At 35.7% G+C, this 20,812-nt stretch overlaps 1 protein-coding gene and 1 long non-coding RNA gene across 5 annotated transcripts in view; one reads left to right on the forward strand and one right to left on the reverse strand.

The window, feature by feature from the left end:
• The window catches only part of PDE7A (phosphodiesterase 7A), a 76,168-nt gene that overhangs the window by 15,460 nt on the left and 39,896 nt on the right, over positions 1–20,812 (reverse strand). For 2 of the 4 annotated variants that reach the window (XM_048287209.1, XM_048287207.1), the window contains exons 2-4: positions 20,609–20,669; positions 13,358–13,441; positions 781–932 (exon numbers count right to left, since the gene is read on the reverse strand). In XM_048287209.1, coding sequence (XP_048143166.1) covers positions 781–932; positions 13,358–13,441; positions 20,609–20,669 — 297 coding nt within the window. Of the gene's footprint in view, positions 1–780; positions 933–13,357; positions 13,442–13,932; positions 13,966–20,608; positions 20,670–20,812 lie in introns of all 4 variants that reach the window. The other 2 variants (XM_048287210.1, XM_048287208.1) reach the window with 2 other exon arrangements.
• LOC125317429 overlaps positions 929–20,812 on the forward strand; it is a 33,394-nt gene continuing 13,510 nt past the window's right edge. Inside the window, exons 1-2 of the long non-coding RNA XR_007200078.1 lie at positions 929–11,480; positions 14,568–14,674. This is a non-coding gene — a long non-coding RNA (uncharacterized LOC125317429). The remainder of the gene's footprint in view (positions 11,481–14,567; positions 14,675–20,812) is intronic.

Below are 20,812 nucleotides of genomic sequence, written 5' to 3' on the forward strand. Positions count from 1 at the left end.
CTCCAGCACTATCCATCCTCTGTTGCAAATACAGCAGGTAGCTGCTCCCTTAGCATCACCTCTCTTCCCAGTACCTGCTTTCCCTACTTTAGTGCTGCACAAGTGTATTACAGCTATCACTTTTCTTGTCTAGAAGAATTGCCTACCAAAGAAAAAGTCAGTTTGGCATAAGCGTGTCCTGAGAAATCCATTTACTGCACTTTATTGAGTTTAGGCAGTCATTCTTCCAGTTGTTCACTAGTGAGGTTAGCCTAAAAATGAAAGGGAATAGTTGTCCAAATTGCTCCATTACATTTCTTAAATTCAGATACATTTTCCTTTCTTCATTTTTTTCTTCAATTATTCAAGGCATCCTTAATTCACCAGTTATTAAAAAAAAAAAAAAAAAAAAACACCAAAACCAACCAACCAAAAAAAAACCAACAAAAAACCCAAACAAACAAACCCAATCCCAAAAAAAACCAAAACCAACAAACAAGCAAACAATCAAAAAACCCAAACAAACAAACACACACACACAAAAAAATCATCCAAGTAAAACTGTGGGCAGTAGAAGAGTTTGCTACAAATCGTGTAGTTTTGTCTGGATTTCATAACAATAGATACATACATATATATATATACACACACACATAAACACACAAATACATACACACATACATAAAAAAACATGCTTAAAATTTGTATTTGGTTGCACTTTTAGAATGTGATATAGTTATATATATACTAGCAAGCATTTTAAAAAACATACTTTACAAAAATAAAAATCAAGCAACCAACCTTTGCTTGTCCATTATAATCATCATCTAAAATGTTTGAAGAATTTGGAACAGTGATACCACGGAAAAAACGGGAAGATCTCAGGTATCGCTGGAAACTAAGCAACCTTCTCACATTTCTTGCAGACACAGAGACCTCGATTTCAGAATTTGCTACAAAAAACAAGAAAATAAACACTCTCTCTAAAAAACCTTTATCAAAAAGACAAGTGCTCAGGGAAGTTTGGTATAAAGATAATCCAATTTTTTTGAGTATCAAACATTTCAGCACAAATACAGATATTTTAATTAATAATAAATACAGAGCCATGGCTTAGAAAAAATATGTTCTGTGTAAGCATCCTGTGAAGAAAAACAAATACTTAAGTGATAGCTGCAACTTATCTTTTTAAGGAACTCTTATTGAAAAGACAAAAATATTATGGATATTGTTTAAAAACACACACAGTGCTGCAAACAAATTATTTTTGGAAAACTGCTCTCATGTATACACATCCAATCCATGTCCCTAACAAATCACCTAAGATGATATGTACACCAGCAAGAGAGTATCAGAAACTGAGTGTTAATACAGGAGATACAAATAGGCTTTGAGCAAGTACATATTACTTTTATAGTTTAGAGCTCAGAAAATCTCTTTACTATGCCAAAGTTTGAAACACACACAAGTAATTTGGGTGCTTTTGCAAATAACTATACTCTTCTGCCAAACAAGTATGACATTTACGTTCACAGCATATCTAATTCTGTTTCCCAGTATGGTGAAAACACAACAGAAAATTATTTCAGCCTCCTTACAAAGATTAATCCAAATATTTTGCTTTACTTTTATTAGCTTAACTGATTTATACAAAGGACTGATACTAGTTTATGTCCAATTCCACTTGATATGCCTGAAGTGTTTTAGAAACCCCAACATCGAACTACACACAGCTACAGTTCCTTTGCAGCAAGCCAGATAGTCTCATTTTGAAATACATTAGGCCAAATTTGGCCTTCATTTTCTTCTCAACAGTGCCCCCAATTAACAGTTTTATATAACCAACAGAAAGCCAATGATCTTGATATTCACTCATCCTGCCTGAAATGACTCATGTTAAAAAATAAAATTTAAAAAAAAAAAGATGTATTAAGTGCAATTGTATTAAGTCAATGACAACATCCTCTTTTTCAAAAATGCAGATCATCAAAACCAACATGATCCCAACTCTGTAGTATAGATCTCGTGTCCTTCCAAGAACAAGGCATATTAAAAGCTGGTGAAGTCAGGAGTTACAACTTTTGTTCTTTAAAGTCAGTCTAAAATGTTGTGCAGAGGAAGGTGTAGCCTTATTGACAATCTCTACTAAAAGCCTCAGTGATTTCTAGTGACAGCAGCTTAATTCTACATAAGATAAATCTTTATCCATTTATATTCTTCTCCCTGCAGAAGTTCCAATTTACTTTCTTTTCTATGCTAGCTCATTAATACATTAATGTATAAATTAATATATTAATTCCCAAACCATATTAATAAAACACCTCTAAATAGAGCTGACAGCGGCATGATCCTACAGTATCTAATCAAACACAGCACCATTCCCTATCAACTGTCTGTGCTAACAGAGATTGAACTGACACAACTGAATGTTCTTTCAGACATGCCTCAAACACTTCATCAAGACACTGAAGTTCTGGGCTAACACAGACATCTTCACATGAAGTATCCTTCTTCAAGCTATCATTCTCAAGGCCAAGGGCTCTTCCTCTGAAGACACTGATACCTGCAATATATCCCAGTTAAGCAAACAAAAGTACTACATATGATAAAGGTTGCTTGTGAAGCAACGTTCATGTGTACAGCAGGCAAATAAATAGATTCTGTCATGCTGCTTTACTCTACCAATATTTCTAAGCACATTTGTTACCATGAGGTTACAGTCTGAGCACTGCCAACCTGCAGAACAGAGAAGCAGGGAGCAATACAGCTGCTGCTGCTAATGCAGTGTATGCTACAGGTAAGAAGTTTCTCCCCCTCAACCTTGATCCAATCCCTTAAGATCCAAATTTCAAAACAGAAATTATTAGGTTGAAAATAAATTAAAATGGTATATTTAGGTCATAAAATGATCTAAAGTATCGACAAAGTCACATACAAAGCCAGGAACTTCACTAAATCTCAATAAAACAAAATATTTAAAGTAGGAAAAATTAGCACTTTTCTGGAAGCATAGATAATTTTCTTGTTCTCAAGTATTCTTCTACAGATCTATAGTTAACAAAAACCTGTTTTTGTTGTCATGCTACAAATTAAGTTTCACCGTCACAGGTACCCCCCCCATTAATCTTGGACAGAACAGTATGATGTAGGTACTACAAGTAAAACAGCAGCTTCTGACAGCAAAGTACACAACAGAACATAGAAATGCAATCATTTGGCAGTATAGGCCTGTGTTGCACCTATACTTGTATTCATAAGTCATTTAGGAGGGCTTGCACATGTTCTTGCTTCAGGATTTTTTCTGATAATAGAGGTACAAAGGCAAATTAGTTACTTGGTTTTCTGTGAAGCTGAACCATCATTACTCTTCACAATAGCTATTGACACTTATCTTACAAATCTGCTTAAACTCTCTAAATTATCACCAATTTGCACAGCTCATAAACCACTATTATTACATATTAATCCTACTTTTTCTACCCCTCATTAAAAGAAAAAAGCACAACCTACATTATTCCAGCTTTCCTAGCAGCAGTGCTGCTTATTACAGAATCACAAAACAGGTGAATTAAGAAACCAGAGGGGGTTCATCTGGTCAAACTCTTCTGCTCAAGCAGAGCCACCTAGACCACATTGCCCAGAACCATGTCCCAGAGGCTTTTGCGTATATCCAAGGATGGAGACTCCACAGCCTCTCTGAGCACCCTGTGCCAACACTTGGTCACCCACCCTCACAGAGCAAATGTATTTCTTGATGTTCAGAAGGAACCACCCATGTTTCAGTTTGTGCCCGTTGCCTCTGATCTTCCTCACCCTTTACTGGACTCTCTCTGGTATGTCCATGTTCTCTTTTACTGGGGAGCCCAGACTGGGACTCCAGGTGAGGCCTCTCCAGTGCTGCACATAGGAGCAGGATCACCCCTCTCAACCTGTTGGCAACAGTGCTCCTAATGCAGCCCAGGATACCATTTGCTTTCTCTGCAGAAAGGGGATAAGGCTGGCTCATGTTTAACTTGGTGCCCACCAGGAGGCCCAGTTCCTTTTCTGCCAAGCCACTTTCCAGATGGTTGTGCCCTGCCTGTGCTGGTGCCTGAGGCTGCTCCTCCCCACGGGCCAGGCTTCGCGCTTCTGTTTGAGCTATTAGTTATTGCACATGGATAGCCCAAGCTAGGTAATAACACCTTGACTAAATAAATGTCTTTATCCTTTAGATATGAAATGATCAGAGTAACCTCCAAATGTGAAAAGAGATCTTGAGCCTTGCCATCCCTCTGCAGCTCCAGAGCACCTGATTCAGGGGACTACACCAACCCAAAAAGTGACTTTCTCTCTTCAACAGTTAAACATTTACCCCAGGACAATTCAGAATAGGCAAGTCAGATGCAGAGGTTTGACAGGTTATTAATTTAAACGGGAGGCTGAAACAGAAAATAGCTGGCTTTCAAGGAAGGGGATGAGGGGAAGATACATTCTTCAGCTGCAGGAACACTGATAGCTACTGTGCCTGCCTTTTCCTTTTCCTCACAGTTAAATTATTATTAAGGATAAAAAAAACAAGAGCTTTGTGGTTCTGGCAGACCAGCTAAGGCCAATTCATGGAAAAGATTGGTAAAATGAATGATACAGTTGTGCAATAGAAACTTGGCATTTCCCTCTTGGCACATTCATTCCCTTTAGATGCATGATTAATATGAGAATGACAGCCTTCCCTCTTCTATCATGAGTCATGAATCGAGATACTAATTTCAGAAACCCTACCAAACCAAGGTTCAGTAATGTATAGATCACGGAAAGAAGAGAGTGAAGAATGAAAGAGTGCACTGCATTTGCTCATAAATAAGCATGTTGCAAAAACATCTCTCCTCCAGCCCAAACATTTTTCCATTCATTTGGAGCCTTCAGTGTGCTAAATGCCCTTCTAATATCCAATACTGACCATTTGCTCTCAACAACAGTTTAAGGACAAATTAGAATGACAAAATAAATATGACATTTACAGCCTTGCAAACTGAATGAATGAAAGCAAAGTTGGGAGGATGGGCATGTTAAGAAGGACACTACAGCACTGGGAAGTGCTTTCGATGTGAGGAACCAGAAGGCAAACCAGCAGGCCTTTAAGCCTACTCAACACAGCTGTCCTGTGACATTCTTCTTCCCATTCCTTTGTAAACTAGAGTTATCATCCAAAGTATCAATCCAAGGTTTCAGGACTCTGTTTGTTTGACTAAAATGGTTATATTCTAGTTTCTAAGCATACTAACTGAGATGCTGGTGTAATAAAAAATTCCTTTCTCTAAAACAAAGAAAAAGAAGTAATTCTGGTTACTAATATCAGTTATTTTGCTAATGTGATGCATATATAGCAATAAAATAACACAAGTCGCCTTCATGTAACAGATTTCATCTGTATTCCGAGACGCTAATTTTAATCTCTCTTCCCACTCCCAATCTTTTAACTTCACCAAAACCTAAAAAAAAGTTTTAGCACATTTCACAGGGGTATTAAAAATTTGTTTTTCTCATGCCAATATAAAAATACAAAGTAAGTAAAGGCAAGTGATAATCACTTAAAAGATCACAAAATACTGATGAATTTACTCTCAAAATTTTTGTATCTTTTGTAGTAAGGACAGTCCACAAAAGAAAGAATGACAAATATGATGGTTTAGTTATTAATGGAAACCTTAAATCCTAGCAATATACTTCAATTTTCCTATAATGCAAAGATAGACTTACACCCTCTGATGGAAATCTGGTCAAAACAAGGCTTGCAGCATTAAGAACTCTACCTCCATTTCTTCCTTGCTACTGCCCAAAAGGCAAATAGAAAATTATCCATGACAAAAAGCCCTGAGTTTTGCTACATACCAATGGAAAGAGCATAACTGAGGATCTTGGGTATCACTGCCACTCTAAATTTTTTTAAAAAAAGGTATTTGAGACAATGGATCCTTCTTATGTTCGAATGTAAAACCTGAACTTTGAGGTGCACAGGCCCACCAGAGGAGGCTTTTTCCCCAAAAATATGAAGGAATTATCTTCTTTTAATGGAAGTGATCTCTCACAAGTTTTCCATATTAACCCAACTGCACATTTACCATTTTTATATAGCACATACTATCATTAAACCTGACATATCATCTGAAATTTTCCACTACCTGTAAATATTTGTTGGAAAGAAATATTACATTTCACATGCCAATTATAACCATCTTTCTAGGGAAGCACCTTTCTAAAGATGCATCTTTCCAGGACACAAATAATTTTCAATTTATGAATAATCTGAAAGTATTATCTAGCATTTCACACCACTAGAGGGACCCATAAGCATTCTAATTTCACATATATTCCCATCAAACCATTAAAAAATGTACTATATTAGATCCGTGAACATTTTTGTTTTAATTAAGTCCTGCTATTGAACTCTCCTGTATGTTTACTACTCATGATTTGAATTTTAAAATATTTTTACGACATTCAGTACTCAAGTATTATATAAAACTATGATTTCATTTGGAATATACAGTCTTAGTAAGGATTTTAAAGGTACATAAAAAGACTGATTTAGACTATTGGGGTCTAAATTATCTCATTATACTTCCTGTCTTCCTTAGAACCACTTAGAAGCCCTGTTTAGCATTGTTGTAAGGCACTACACTCCTGCTTAAAAAAAATATTAAGCCATACTGTTTTGATTTTAATTTACAATATATAACCATTTCTATACACATTCATAAACCTTTTCCAAATAATAATGAGTGCTGGAAAATATGCTGTGGGTTAACGATTAATGAAATAAACATAGCGTTGCAAGTGTCTTCTGACTGAGGAATCAGAAAAAAAAATTTAGGTTTCATGAAACTCTAGTAGTACCACAACTTTATTAAAAACTCTAGGGGTTTTCAACAGATGCTTCCTGATGGAGGGGAAGTGCTAGGCATCACCACCACCAAAGATAACTTCTTTCCGGAACGATCTTACAGAATGAAAGGATCTCACTGCCTCAGCAAAGCACAGAGCCAGAGAACCACGGAATAATTTAGGTGGGAAGGGACAGAAGAGACTTCTGAAAGTCCTTTAGTCCAATTCTCTGCTCAAAGCAGAGCTGATTTGAGAGAAATTACTCAAAGTGAAGGGATTAGACTACTTCGGTATGAAGTGCCAATTCTCCAATGGCACTGTAAGTCACTGCACAGCAGCAGAAGTGTAAAAAAAAAATCATGAAAAGTTGGATTTTACTGATTTATCTTTTGAATTTTGGCTCATCTTAGTATTTCTGTAAACACCTCAGGAAAGACACAAAATTAAGTGAATTAAACAATGTCATTCCTGTGCTGGAATGAGTAACATTTTGCAATAATCTCAGGACTAGGAAACTACATACAAGGCAGTCTTTCTGTATCAATTTGCTGATTCATAAGCCCAGTTGTGTTTTTGGGGTTTTTTTAACCTGAATCCACTCACTGGGCAAGGCAAATCTGCAGTTCACAACAGCATACTGTGAACTAAGATACCTCACTGAAGCTAAATATTTAGAGGAATATCATCAGAACACAAATATACAAAATATATACAAACATAGCCTTTACAAAATGGGTTATGCCATGTTAATCAAGGTACTGATGCTCCTACAGAACACGACACAATGGTTCAACTCTTTTCCCAAAAGGATAATATATTCCAGACCGTCGCCAAATCATTTTCTTGCTGTCTTCCCAGAAAAACCCACCTTTCTTCTGTGTCCTAGAAATCTTCGCTCCTACAGTAAAGGAATGACAGAACCCTCAACTCATCTTTTTTGTCTATTTTTCATCACCAGAAATAAAAGAATTGAAAAGTAACCCATCTTGGTTAACAGAAAAAGCATTTCCTTTACCAGTATATGTGACCATCAACACAAAGTCAAACTGGCAGCAGAGATGAAAACAAAAGAACTCTCACATATTTTCTACCCAACTGTCCAGCATTAAAAAAAAAAAAAAGCCTTTCCAAATAATGTACTTGGAGAAGGAACACATCGAAGAAGTTCAAAAGAAAATAAAAGAAAATAGAAAGTATCTCTGTCTTCTTCCATGGTCAAACTTATGCCAGCAATGAAACACAGAGTGTGCTGTATGTGTGCAGGACTCCAGAGCACACACACTGTTTTACAGTAGCTTGGGAAGAAGAAACTATAGGTAAAACAAACATCTAGAATAACAAAAGAAAAAAACAAACCTGCTCTGTATTCTCAATTGGCACTTTTTATCCTCAAATCTTCCTTAACCAAGCTCACTTCAAGCTCACTCTTTCCATTTGGCCAATACAGCTGTAAATTTAGAACATTTTCTATGATTTCCCCTTCTGTGACTGCATTCTCCAAACTAAATCAAAGTCAAAATTTCTCTCACATTGTGGAACACAATTTATTTGAGTAATCTGGATTGTGAATAATTAGAAGACAATTTCAGAATTGCATCATTCACAGAAAGGCAGCTTTTGAAGAAATCTCTTAGGTACAAGCTTTTTACTCCTCAGTGATGGTGTTTTCAAAAGAAAACAAATACTTCAAGCTATGATCACACAGAAATCTTCTTGCATTACTTTATTGATTGTGAAACTCATCCTTCTTCACAGTAGATTGCTGAACAAGACAAACAATTACCATTAAACATAACCAAATAGATAATTCCTCTATTTTCTTGAAACAAAAAAGGCATTGAAATTCATCTGGCCTATGCTTATTTTATCTCAATCTCTAGAAGGTATCATCAAAAGCATTATTAGCTGCTGCAACACAAGGATTTTTCAAATTGTTTCAGGCAATCAGTTTGGATTTGCACTCGTCTCTTCTTTGAATTCTGGCCTCTCAGCCAAAGGAAGTCTAAACTCACTGTTCAAGTGAATAAACCTTTGCCAATGGTTTGTGAGCTAGGAACTGGGAAGTTAAAAACATCATTGCAAACAGTATATGCTGACATTTTTGCCAGATCTCAGAATAGTTTATAATATGTTCCACAAAGTGTAATTTCCAATTAAACAGTCTGAAGGTTGTATAATAAAGTGGAATTTCATCACGTATTTGCACTCTCAAGAAAGAGAATTAGATTTAGCCATCACCTATAAAAATATCCCTTTCTTTCCATTCCCCCCTACAAAGGCTCCATATACAGCTAAGGAGAAGAACCATTTAAGTCTCAGGGAAGTCTTAAGTTTCCATCACATTGTTTTTTCTCCTATGTGAAGCATTATACTGTATGCAAGCAACTATTTTCTTCAAAATTGAGCATTCTTGAATGTTACCAAACACATACTGATTAACTCAAAATCCCATCTTCTAAGATATTTTAACTCACAGATGTGACAGATTTGATTATCTATAAAACATGAAACAGAGCCCCATATGATGGCAATATCATCATCTCCCCATAGAAGCATGCTCAGATGAGACTGGCATGAGAGAATTGTAAAAACCTTTTGACAAGATCTTACTTATTCTGGGCCAGGCACAACAGGAACAGCAAGAAGAAAAACATGTTTCTTCTCTGCAAAACCAAAGTATTCATTTTTCTGTCTGGTTCTTCTAGACTATATCCAACAACCCTTTCCTAAAAGGGAAGCTTAAAAGTATTAATTTCAGCTGTATCTGCATAAGACACTTCTCAATATTTTTTCTGTTATCTTAATTATTCATTTGATCTTTATTCATTTTGGCTTCACTTCCTCACTATAACATACTATACATATCATTGTGCACACTCACTGCTTTGGTTTTTTTTCAGGTGAAACAGTGAGTGATTAGGGCACATTATATATGCTTTTGTTTCTGCATGCTAGAAACACCTCAAACAATCAAAATTTCTTAAGTGTATTTGTGTGTGTGTATATACATACATATATTAAAAAATAGACGTTACTGACAACCTCTCAATAGCAAGAAAACAAAACCTCAAATTTTATTGCTGGCTTGCTATTTATGAAAAAGGGAATATTTTTATCCTGTCATTCACTAATTCTTCTACCAAAGATTTTGTTTCACATTAGCTTGTATCAACATATTCTGACATTGAAGACTGAATTACTGTCTGTGGTGTCTCAAGTAATGTAAAGAAAATTTTAAAGTATTTGTGTAAACTGTAGCCTATTTGTAAACCAGAAGACAGTGATTATAACCACTGCAATCACTTTTTTCCATAACTTCCCTGAAAACGAAACAGTACATGCTGCATTCTTACAGCAAACTGCAAAACTCCACTCTTGTTTCCCATGGAGTGAAAAGCAGACCCAGTTGTTCTACAGTTCATTCAGTAAAACATTACCGTCTATGCATTTTACTGTGCAACAGTGAATTCAGAGGAAGAAAGTTGTGTGGCTACTCTCTCCTTTCCAGAAATGGTGGATCTGAGACGCTATCTTGAGTTTATGCCCATGGTCCCACACAGGAGTAACCAACAGTCACACAGTAAACAGCAAAAGTACAAATTGATGACTCAGCATGAACCAACTGCCAACCACCAAGAAGAATATAATCCTGACTTTCCCCACTCACCAGGAAGCAGTCTTGTTGAAACAAAAATTTGTTTATTAAGCTATTCCTCTTGGTAGTTCCTGCAATTACCTATAAAAAAGTGACTTCTGGAATATAATGCAGAAGGAAAACTACCACCCAGCAAAGTTACTTTGATCATCAGTCAAATCCTACATTTAATAATCCTCAGATATGACTCCCATTCCACTATCTCTAACAAAAATATTTTTCCGATCATCTTCCTAAAATCAAATTTCCTAACAGTTACTGTTGAGAATACTTCTAGACAGGTTAGAAACTTGAATATTCATGTCTCAATTACAGAATTCTGGAATGAAGATACAGATGCTGAGCCTATAATGCCTAAGAAGGTACAGAAGTGATCTTTAGAAGTAAGTGCTGACAAACTTTTCTTCAGCAACACTAGCTGAAGTTGCAAGTTAAAATAGTGTTATGAAGAAAAGTAATGCATTTCAAATTCAGTACTCTTCCAACCTACCAGTAAAATACTGGGTCAAGAGCCTATCAATAAAATATTAGAAAAGAGACTGGTCAGCATATTATTAGCTAAACCTCCTGAAAGACATTCAACTTCTTCTCAAAACATCATTGACAGAAGAAGAAAATGCTGAACAACCAAAGTTAGCTAAGCAAAACACAAAACAGCAAATAATGCTTCAGCACTGTGACTGACAGCCACTGTGTAAGTCATCTGCAAAACACACAAGCAATGATCACTGCAAAATGTTTAGAACCACAGAATAAAGCTACTGGATAATAGAAAAAAGTTACAGTGCAACGATACAAACACAAAGGAGGAAGCATGTCCATGCATTACTGATGTTCAGGATACAGCTGTGATGGGGGGGAAAAAAAAGGCAACATTTAGATGGTTTCGTCTGCTTCAGCTGCAGAAGACACCCTTTCCAGTTCAGTATTTGCCCCAAGGAAAGAAGAGCTGACCGACTCCTCTCACGTGCTATTACTCATACAGGTGAGTATTTTTCGGTCGTGTAGCTCTATGTGGCAAAATCAACTCCTTCTGAAGTAACCAGGAGAGGCCAGGGAGAATATCCTAAAAATTAGGTCAAGTCTGATTCCTGCAACTTCTCTCTACTTGCCGTCTCATATGAGGTGCATTACTAAATATCGTGCTTAAAACAATTAAGAAAACACTGTTCAGGACTAAATTAGCACTGCGGAGAGAAAGAAAAAATTTTATGGATAAAAAAAGAATCCCACATTCATGTAAATTATTAGATAACCTACTGATATGGTGAGAGATGGTGCCGAATTCCTGCCTTTGAAAGAAACTCCTCAATGTAGCAGGAGCCAGCAGCCAAAGAGCAACCCTTCAACAAGCTACAATCCTGAAGCGCAAAAAATCTGACTATATGACAACTCTGAAAACTAACAAAGCAGCTGACAGAGGGAAGTTAAAAGACAAGAATTTTCTGGGCCTCCTAGCAACATTTTTGCTGTCATCAGACACCACAGGTCATGTTGCTAAAAGCTGGTGGCTGTGTCTGAACAAGTAGGGGCAAGGAGAAAGGGTGTGAAAGTCCTTTTCCTGATTAGTCATGATCTGCCTGATGCACAATCATCAGGATGGAAAGAAACAGTGTGATGAGGACCATAGAAAATAGTTAATTTGACAACAGCAATATCATACATTGACTGCCTTTTAACAGGTAGTTGTTTTAATACTTCTGTTAGTATTTTCCCACATCAGCATGAAATGCCACATATATATACACAAAAAGACACAGTTACGCACTTCATAAATTGCATGCTATTTCTACAGAGAATTTATTATACTCAGTCGGGACTTGAGATGAAACTCTTATCCTCTTTATTGAAAAAAATCTACATAGCACACTCTTCAAACTTTGTTTTCTCACCTATTTTTATGAAACTTTTGAACAAAACTAAGAGTTTAAGAGTTTTAGGTATGATCTCCTTTTAAAAAGAATAACTTCAGTTAAGATCAGAGCATAAGACCAGTTTCTGCCACTCATTTTCATTAATAAGGTAATTACAACAACCACACTTACTACCATGAAATCAGCTTTACTAAATCTCTCCATTGCATTCAGAATACTTGGAATTGTGCTGATACAATGTTGGTATAGATCCTTTATGACACTTAATACATTCATCATTGGCATAATTTAATTAAGACTCAAATCCCCTGCACTTTTGCTACATATTGTTTTGGTGGTTATTGAAACTTTATATTACCACAACTACTGTCAAATTTAGTTGTAACAATATAGATGGATAATTTTACTTTTTTCTCTACGAAAATATTATTCTTGTAACACTTCCAAAAAGAAATGATTCCTCAAACACGTTATCAAAAAAATTTAGGCTGCTGTTCTCTACTAACATTTTAATCTTTATTTATTTGTCTATGTCCAAAAATTTAAGTCCTAGCTATACATTTGAGTAGATGTAATTCATTATGATAAGGTCAAGAATATTGATATTACTGTAATACTGTTCAAGCATCATCCGGGACAGGGCCTTTCTACTGCTTTATAAAAATAGAAAAGTATTCTCCTCAACCGATTGTGTGTGCCAAGTAAGCACACAGCACACACATCAGTAGCTGTTTAGAAGATAAGTCTTCATTTCCATACTGATTCAGGTCTAAGTTCGATCAGTTTAAAATTATAGTTTTTTAAAAAAATATTTAGCAGTGAAGATTTTCCTCTTCTATTTTATCCTATGAGCTAGAACGAAAGATTTTCCTAAGTATAAAAAAAATGGTCTTGCTATAAGAGCTCCTAACTTTATTTTAGAGGCTCAGTAGTTAAAATTGATGGAAGCCTTTGTTTATTTGTCATTTATCTGCTTTTAAATACTTACAGTGAAAAATACGGAAATCAATGTATGGATGAGAACCTCTTCTCTCTGTTTCAAATCCTGCCCGACTTCTTACTCGCACATCTCCTAGAAACAGGGTCAAGAGTGAAATAAAAGTGTGGAAGAGTGGCAGAGATAAAATGCAAATGAACATAGCCTGGAGGGGGTAAATATTCATGTACTTAATGGAGGAGAGTAATTCAAACAATAGGCCTACTTCAATGCTTTTTGTTTTAAAGGTGAAATTCAAAACAAAGTTTGAAGACTTGTTAAACATGCAATCACATGCTTTCTTGTCAAAATCTCTCCTGCCTAAGCATACGTTGCCAGAAGCATGTGATAAGCATTCAGATGAAATTGGGAAGAGCTTGCTACACCAGTATGGTAAAAATGCACCTTAATGTGACAGAAAACAAGAACAATTAAAGTTGATTTGTTCCTCAGTAACACACATACAACGATAACATTTTGTAGAATACAAAAAAGATTCAACTTCTAGAAATGGCAGCTTTTAGCAAATAAGCTAGTTACAATATGGTTTTATATTATATAATATTTTCCCACTAGCATTTACTTACTTGTGCTCAGCTGTTTGAATATTACACAAGAGCCTATTAAAATACCAAAACTCAGTATTAAAATTTTATCAAACTATTTTGCACTGTAATTAGCTTCAACCTGAATCTTTTAGCATGCTAGTTGACTTCTACTTATGCATTTTACCAACTGAAAGCTGATCAGTATTCTTTCATTAGATATTTGTAGGTATTAATATAAGCAGTTCACCTGGATTAAAAGCTTTCACTTAAAATCCTTTTGCAATTACGAATTTGGAAAAATCTTCGAGGATCAAATGCAATAGTGTTTCCCTCCTCAAACCCTAACAAAGATAAATTTAAGATGTGCAAATGTTGTGGTTTCTAATGATGAAAATCCTTCAAGTGTCATACTCTCCTCACTTCAAACACAACACTTTTAACATGAAACCAAAATAAGTAATTAACAAAATGAGTTTAACTATGACTGAGTTTATAAGAACTAAATAAAAATATAGCTATTTAATTTTCATCAAGTCACAGACATCTTCAGAGCATTTTTTTTCCTTTTTTTCTTTTCTAACCTGCTAATCTGTAATGCTGAAGCAGGGAACTTGTCAGAAAATAGCTACAGGTACTGACTCACACTTCAGTAATATGCTTTTAATACTTAACAGGTATCTTTCTAGAGATTCGTATCTATAAACACTGACACATCTACAGTGACGTGACGCACTTTACATGAATGTTACCTTGTGAGGCACACTGCAAGCACCACAAAAGGGTAAGTAGGCCCAGGGCTCCCCTAAAGTTTACAGATCAGTAAAAACATACTAAATACGTATTGCCTTTTAGTTATTAATCCTTTTATTTTTTTAAAACTAAAAACCTTAAATGAGCTGCAAGGGAAAGCAACCCAATTACTATCTACAAGTATTATTTTTCAGACCACTTACAATATATTACTTATAAGGGCTTCAAGCATTCATTTGAGCAGAGTGCAAGAGACTTGTCTCCTTCCAGGCAATACAGAGGCAGCAAATTGTAGAACTCTTCTGTTAGGCACAAGCAACTGGTGAATTTTATTTACAAAATAAATTAATAAAAATGAAAAAGAGAGGAAACTTTGGAAGAGAGGGGGCAAATGCATTAGTAGCTGTATATGAAAGTAACAGTTTACATGGAGGAAAATTCAACTTTCATTACCTTTCACTCATATTTATCTGGGTAATCAGGCATAGCTACACCTATGTGAATAAGTTCACCAGCTACATTAAAAGAAAAATGAAAGAGGTTTTTTAGTGGAGCTAATTTTTTACAGAAAAGGTGATACAGCTTTTGTGATTTATTTTTAGTTTTCAAAGCAGGTCTTTACGTTTAGAATTTCTAAACCACAGCACAAATTAGCAAATAGTTTCAGCCAGTGTATAACTAGGTTTTGGTGAACAATTTGTTCCAAGTGTCAAGAACAGGAAAAGTTCACAGAAAAATACCTGAAGACCAACATGGAATTTTGCAAATAACAAAGCAAGTGGGTTCATCTGATAAATAATGTCCAGAAAATTTCTCTCTGCTTTGTTCTTTTTCATTTATTAGTACCCTTGTGTAACAGCATAGACAGAATAATATTATCCCTGTTGCCCTTGAAATGCCTGCGATGCTGACAATTTTAGGGAGGAAAACAATAAAAACTGTCTGTAAGTAAAATGAAGAAGTGCAACTAACTACATTATTTTGAACAGGAATCTATTTACAGGAATATTTAGCCAAAGAAGGAATCGTATATTAAAAATGCACATGGCAAACTAAAGAAAAGGCAACTGTAATAAGATAAAGCTAAAATGAGTGTATTTACTTTCATACATATAAAATGAGAGATTCCCAGCAAGGGAAGCTAAATATTTTCATTACATAGTTATTGAACAAAATTTCCTCTCCCAAATCATGGTAGAAGAAGCTATTTTTTTAAAAACCAGTATCTCAACAATGGATTGATTTTTTCAGTTGGAATTATTCTAGAAAATGTATATGCTGGAAAAATATACCCCTTCTACAGGACTGGAATTTATTACAGCAAACAAACTAGAAAAATTCTCTTGTGCCAGAACAAAGGCAGAAGAGCCGCCTCCATTATCATGGTACAAAGCTGCTGCATTTTTCAAGATTTCAGACAACAAATGTGCTTAAAAAATATTGGTGGAATTTGATGATACCATACATCCATCTGAAATTTCTAAATACGTAGAAGCAGAAAAAGGAATAACTGGCTGCACATTATGAAACAATGTGCTATTAGCACAGTGAAACTAATCTCTAGTGCATATGTATAGTTAATTCCAAAACATCCAGAAATACTGGATCATCATTATGCATTCACTGTTTGGTTAATGTAACCTGCAGAAGATTAATGGATCCCAAATGCACCCACTTCATTGTACTTTCACACAACATAACACGTTCACAACAATTTGCTTGGGAAATCCTGCACAAGTGTTTTGCAACCCTGTGACTCTGAAGTTATGCAGAATTTTAAGGAAGAGACATGTTTATCTTCATAGGGAACTTTACAAAAAAGCACCAGATATCTCCAATTTGAGATTACTTTTATCAAACAAAAGGACACTGTTACATAATTCCTTCAAACAGCAACAGAAGTCCAGCCTCATAATCATTATTATGGTAGCTGAAATATTAAAATTCAACACCTAAACCAAAAGAACTTATGAATAGTTTTTGTTTATTTAGACCTTTACAAACATACAGAAATGCTTACAAAATCTGTTTAAACCATCCACAGTCTGCTTATAGGTAAATTTCCTTGGGGAAGGGCACAGAAGTGGCAGGAAGCTGACTGACAGCTTTTATCTGAAGCGTCTCTTCTTGAGCCACTTTTAGCCACACTGGAAAGACTCCGATGTTACCTTAAGGGAACACATTTAAGTCCAGCATCTTAATGAAACTGGACTTCCAGGAACAATCTTTCCCTCTTTGAGAGTTTTGGTGATTCCAAAGAAACAAGAGAAAGATTTAAAAAATGTGAAGCCTTCCTTTCCAAACCTTATTTTGGGCACAAAAATGATACAATATCTGATGGCTGAGTATTTAGCTACACTTTTTTCCAGAATAGTCCAGCATGATCAGGATTGCTTGCACATTTAAGACAAAGATCATACTGGCAGAAATTTAACTGAAGACTAAATAAATCATGGAAGAAGGAATGTAAGGAATGTAAGTGTTGCAGCTACAACTGAAAACTGAAAAGAAATTAGGGCTGTAACAAAACTTACCTTGAAACAGATTGCCTGTTCCTGCCCCTCTCTCAGATTCCTACTCACACCTCAAGGACAGCTCTGATACTTACGAGGCAGCTGAAATACCACAGCTGACATCCCTGGGCGTTAGGGTTACACAGCACATACTTGGTGCTACCCTAACACTGCAGTATGGCACAGTAACAATGCGGCAGCTGCTTGGGGAGCTGAGGCCATCCAGAGCAGGGGCAGAAACCTCAGAGATCATGGAGGACAGCTGGGAGCAGAATTATGACAGCCACCTCAAGGTAAAGCACTCAAGTCAGCCATGAGGTGGTGAAGAGCAGGATTTTCAGACAGAATTACTAACTTCATATATTATAACTCCTATTAAATTTGTTGGAGAAACAGATGACAGGTCAGCTGAATGCGCCAGAATTAAAGCAAACAATACAACATAAAAACCCCTACCAGAGAAGAGCATGCACCTACATAACACAGTAGCTTTTCTCCAGTGTTTCCTATTTGAAGTGATCAAGACCTCTAAAGAAAGGTAAATGCTTCAGTTGTAGTTGAGAAGTGCATGCTCACCAATACAAGCAGTCAGTGCCCCACGCTTTCTACCCCATGCACAGAAGAAAAACTTAGTCAATATAAAGCAACAAGAAAAAGAAACCAGAAAAGGAAATAAGAGAACATCAAGGAAGTATCAAGATTACACAGAAGCACTTACAAGATATTTTGAGAATTCCTCGTAGTTGCTGAGAAAAGTGGCTGAGGTGATGCAGATGTATTAGCCTTTCCAAGATCTTAAAAGAAAAATTCTACAATGCTGCATCTGTATCTATATTTTAAAACAGTAAATAAGCCACTCGGGAGTGGCTTAGTGTATATTTTGGGAACGGGGTATGACAGATGAGTCACTACCGTCAATGCTGCTTGTTTATATCGACACACTGATGAACCCAGTTAGGAGTTAGGGGTTTTTTTGTGTACCCATAAAATAGGATCTTTTAAATTGAACCTGGACATACTGCTATACCACAGGAATTCCTATTTACTTGGTGTAAATGAATTTCCATTGGATTACCATTGGAACAGCCTGAAAAAACTGAATGAAGCAACTTCATGGCCAGCACAACTACACAAAGGCAGAGGGAGTTACTGTAGATACTCTTAGTCTTGTATTTTTGGTTTGCTAAGATAAACACCTTATCAAGGTATATTTTGCTAGTAGATACAGTCTGTGTGAAATAAAACCAACAAATAAAAGGCAAATCTTCTTGTGACTGTGCCTAACTTCCCATTAAGTTACAGCTGAGGATTCCTTATAGCTTATTCTGCTGAAGTGTACTAAGATAAATAAAACAAAAACAAAACTCTCACAATACTGTAAGAAATGCAATGCTTCACATTTCTTGCAAAAAATTCTAATGGAATATATTAACCCTTGAATCTACTCTGATATGAATGTTTCTACATACCGATGAGTCCAACTGTTCAGCTTTCAGGCTGGTCTTTTTTACAGTCCATTTACAAGTACAAAAATAATAAATATGTAACTAGTTGCTAACTTGTACAGTATAGTGTACATAACATTTGGGAAAACCAAGTGATCTCTATTAAGTGAGAAAATAATACACATTTATCACATAATGATTCAAACCTCCCGTGAGCAATTTTTTGTTTGCTTGTTGATACCCTCCTCCCCCACCTAAGTTAGAAGTCAATCCTTTAAAAGATTTACTGCTTCTGAACAGCAGAAAAGCATGAATGAATTATGCCAGCAAGTTATACTATTCATAACAGGCACCAATCTCATTATTTAATAATTAATTCCAGTGAGAGTACAAGTGAAAAATTAATTTACTTAACATCATGTTCTGAATATTTTCCAGTTCTACCTATAAGAATAGTGGAAGATTTCCAAGACAAATTAGATTTTTCTCTCCATTCAGATGTATATACTAAAAACTACAGGAGGTCATGTTTTGCTTCTCTCTAGAATTATTTGAGCATTATCACAAATCCTTCTGCAGAAATGATGGGCCTAACTCCTTCATTTTAACTTTTGAAAACAAAATAAACCTATTTACAACAACAACAAAAAAAAAACTGAGCAGCTCTTTCAATAAACATTTAGAACCCAGCATCTTCTGTTCGCCCCTTAACAAATCCCCAAAGTAATTAAATTCTCTGATCAAAGCTCTGTCAGTAGACAGTCAGTGCTACAGTATTAACAACTTCACAAATGTAAAAATTCAAAATAATTGGAAAAAAAAAAAGTGAAGCTGCTAAGTCAAAATTGGATTTATATGTATATATGACCATATCTTCCTACATATGTAGGTTAGGACTACATAGTCATATACACACATGCATATAGCTTACAACTTTAAATTCACAGACAATGCAGCTATGAATTTCTGGGGACTTTAACATGTACAATATACCACTAAACTGAAAAGACTCGGGGCATAAAAAGACATGTTCTGGCTGATTTAGTTGGAGATGGTTAAGAATTTGTAATGAGTAGCTGTTGGTGTTCATTGAGCTGTGTGAGACATCACGCAAGCATTCATAGTCCATTTCAACACATATTCATAGCTCAAGATGGCTTAAATTAAGTGGCATCATTTAGCAGTGAAACAGACTTAGAGCACATACACAGTCCCCATGCCATCTGCACCACCAGCAGCCTCCAGAAGAGGTGCGGGAAATACTGAATCTGGCAGCCAGATCTGCAAGAGCTTTGCATCTTTCTCCTCCCAACAAGTGACCTCAACTCCTTCTGTGCACTCACTATCACAGAGGGCCTCCCCTGGACGCTTTTCCCTCCCAATACCATTCTTTTGTTTGAATTCGGCTTTACCCTTTATCTCCTTGCTACTCTGGAAGCACCCGTCAGTAAGTTGACTGAACTACTCCACCCTGTCAAGCACCCTTTCCCTTCTCAAGTTGCCTTCTAGGATTAATGAGAAAAATATTGTTTGAAATCATATCACTATTTCAAGAACACCTCGCGCATTTCATAGCCCCAGTATTGAAGTTTTTAAGAGTGTGTGGTAACTCTCAAACAAGTGTTCTCTAAGCTGCAGTTTTAACTAGAAAGATACCATACAGAGGCGGCAAATTCCATCGCAGAAAGATCAATTATGAGTCACTTAGAAAACTTTACTTCTACCAAACACATTAGTTTAATTATAAGAACTTTGCTTTTTCTTTAATATAGGAGTAAAACATCCTACACAATGCTTAACTCAGGAAAAAAAGAAAAGGAAAAAGGCAAACAACCAAAAAACCCAAGTCAACGCAAAACAACCCACACTCTTCTAGAGATTCTAACCAAAATATTATCCAGGAGAAAGAGAATGGTAAGTTTATTAATTCAACAGATATATTAAAAAGTTCTTACTTAAATCAATCATAAATTTTGGAACTTGCAATATAGAAACTGGTATGCTTACCTAGCATACGAATGTACAACGCAGTCTGATCAGAGCTGTCATAGGAAATTGCTCCACGCCTCTGAAAAAAAACAAGTGTATTTTAAGCAAGTTAGAAGTAAATAATTTCTAAATTGAAATAAAAATAAAGTATTAATTGACCATTTCAATTTTAACTCAAAACTAATTTTAGAAATTTTGTGTCTTTCATGCAAAATGCACCTT

The sequence above is a fragment of the Corvus hawaiiensis genome, chromosome 26 (assembly GCF_020740725.1).
Source record: "Corvus hawaiiensis isolate bCorHaw1 chromosome 26, bCorHaw1.pri.cur, whole genome shotgun sequence".
Taxonomy (NCBI): domain Eukaryota; kingdom Metazoa; phylum Chordata; class Aves; order Passeriformes; family Corvidae; genus Corvus; species Corvus hawaiiensis.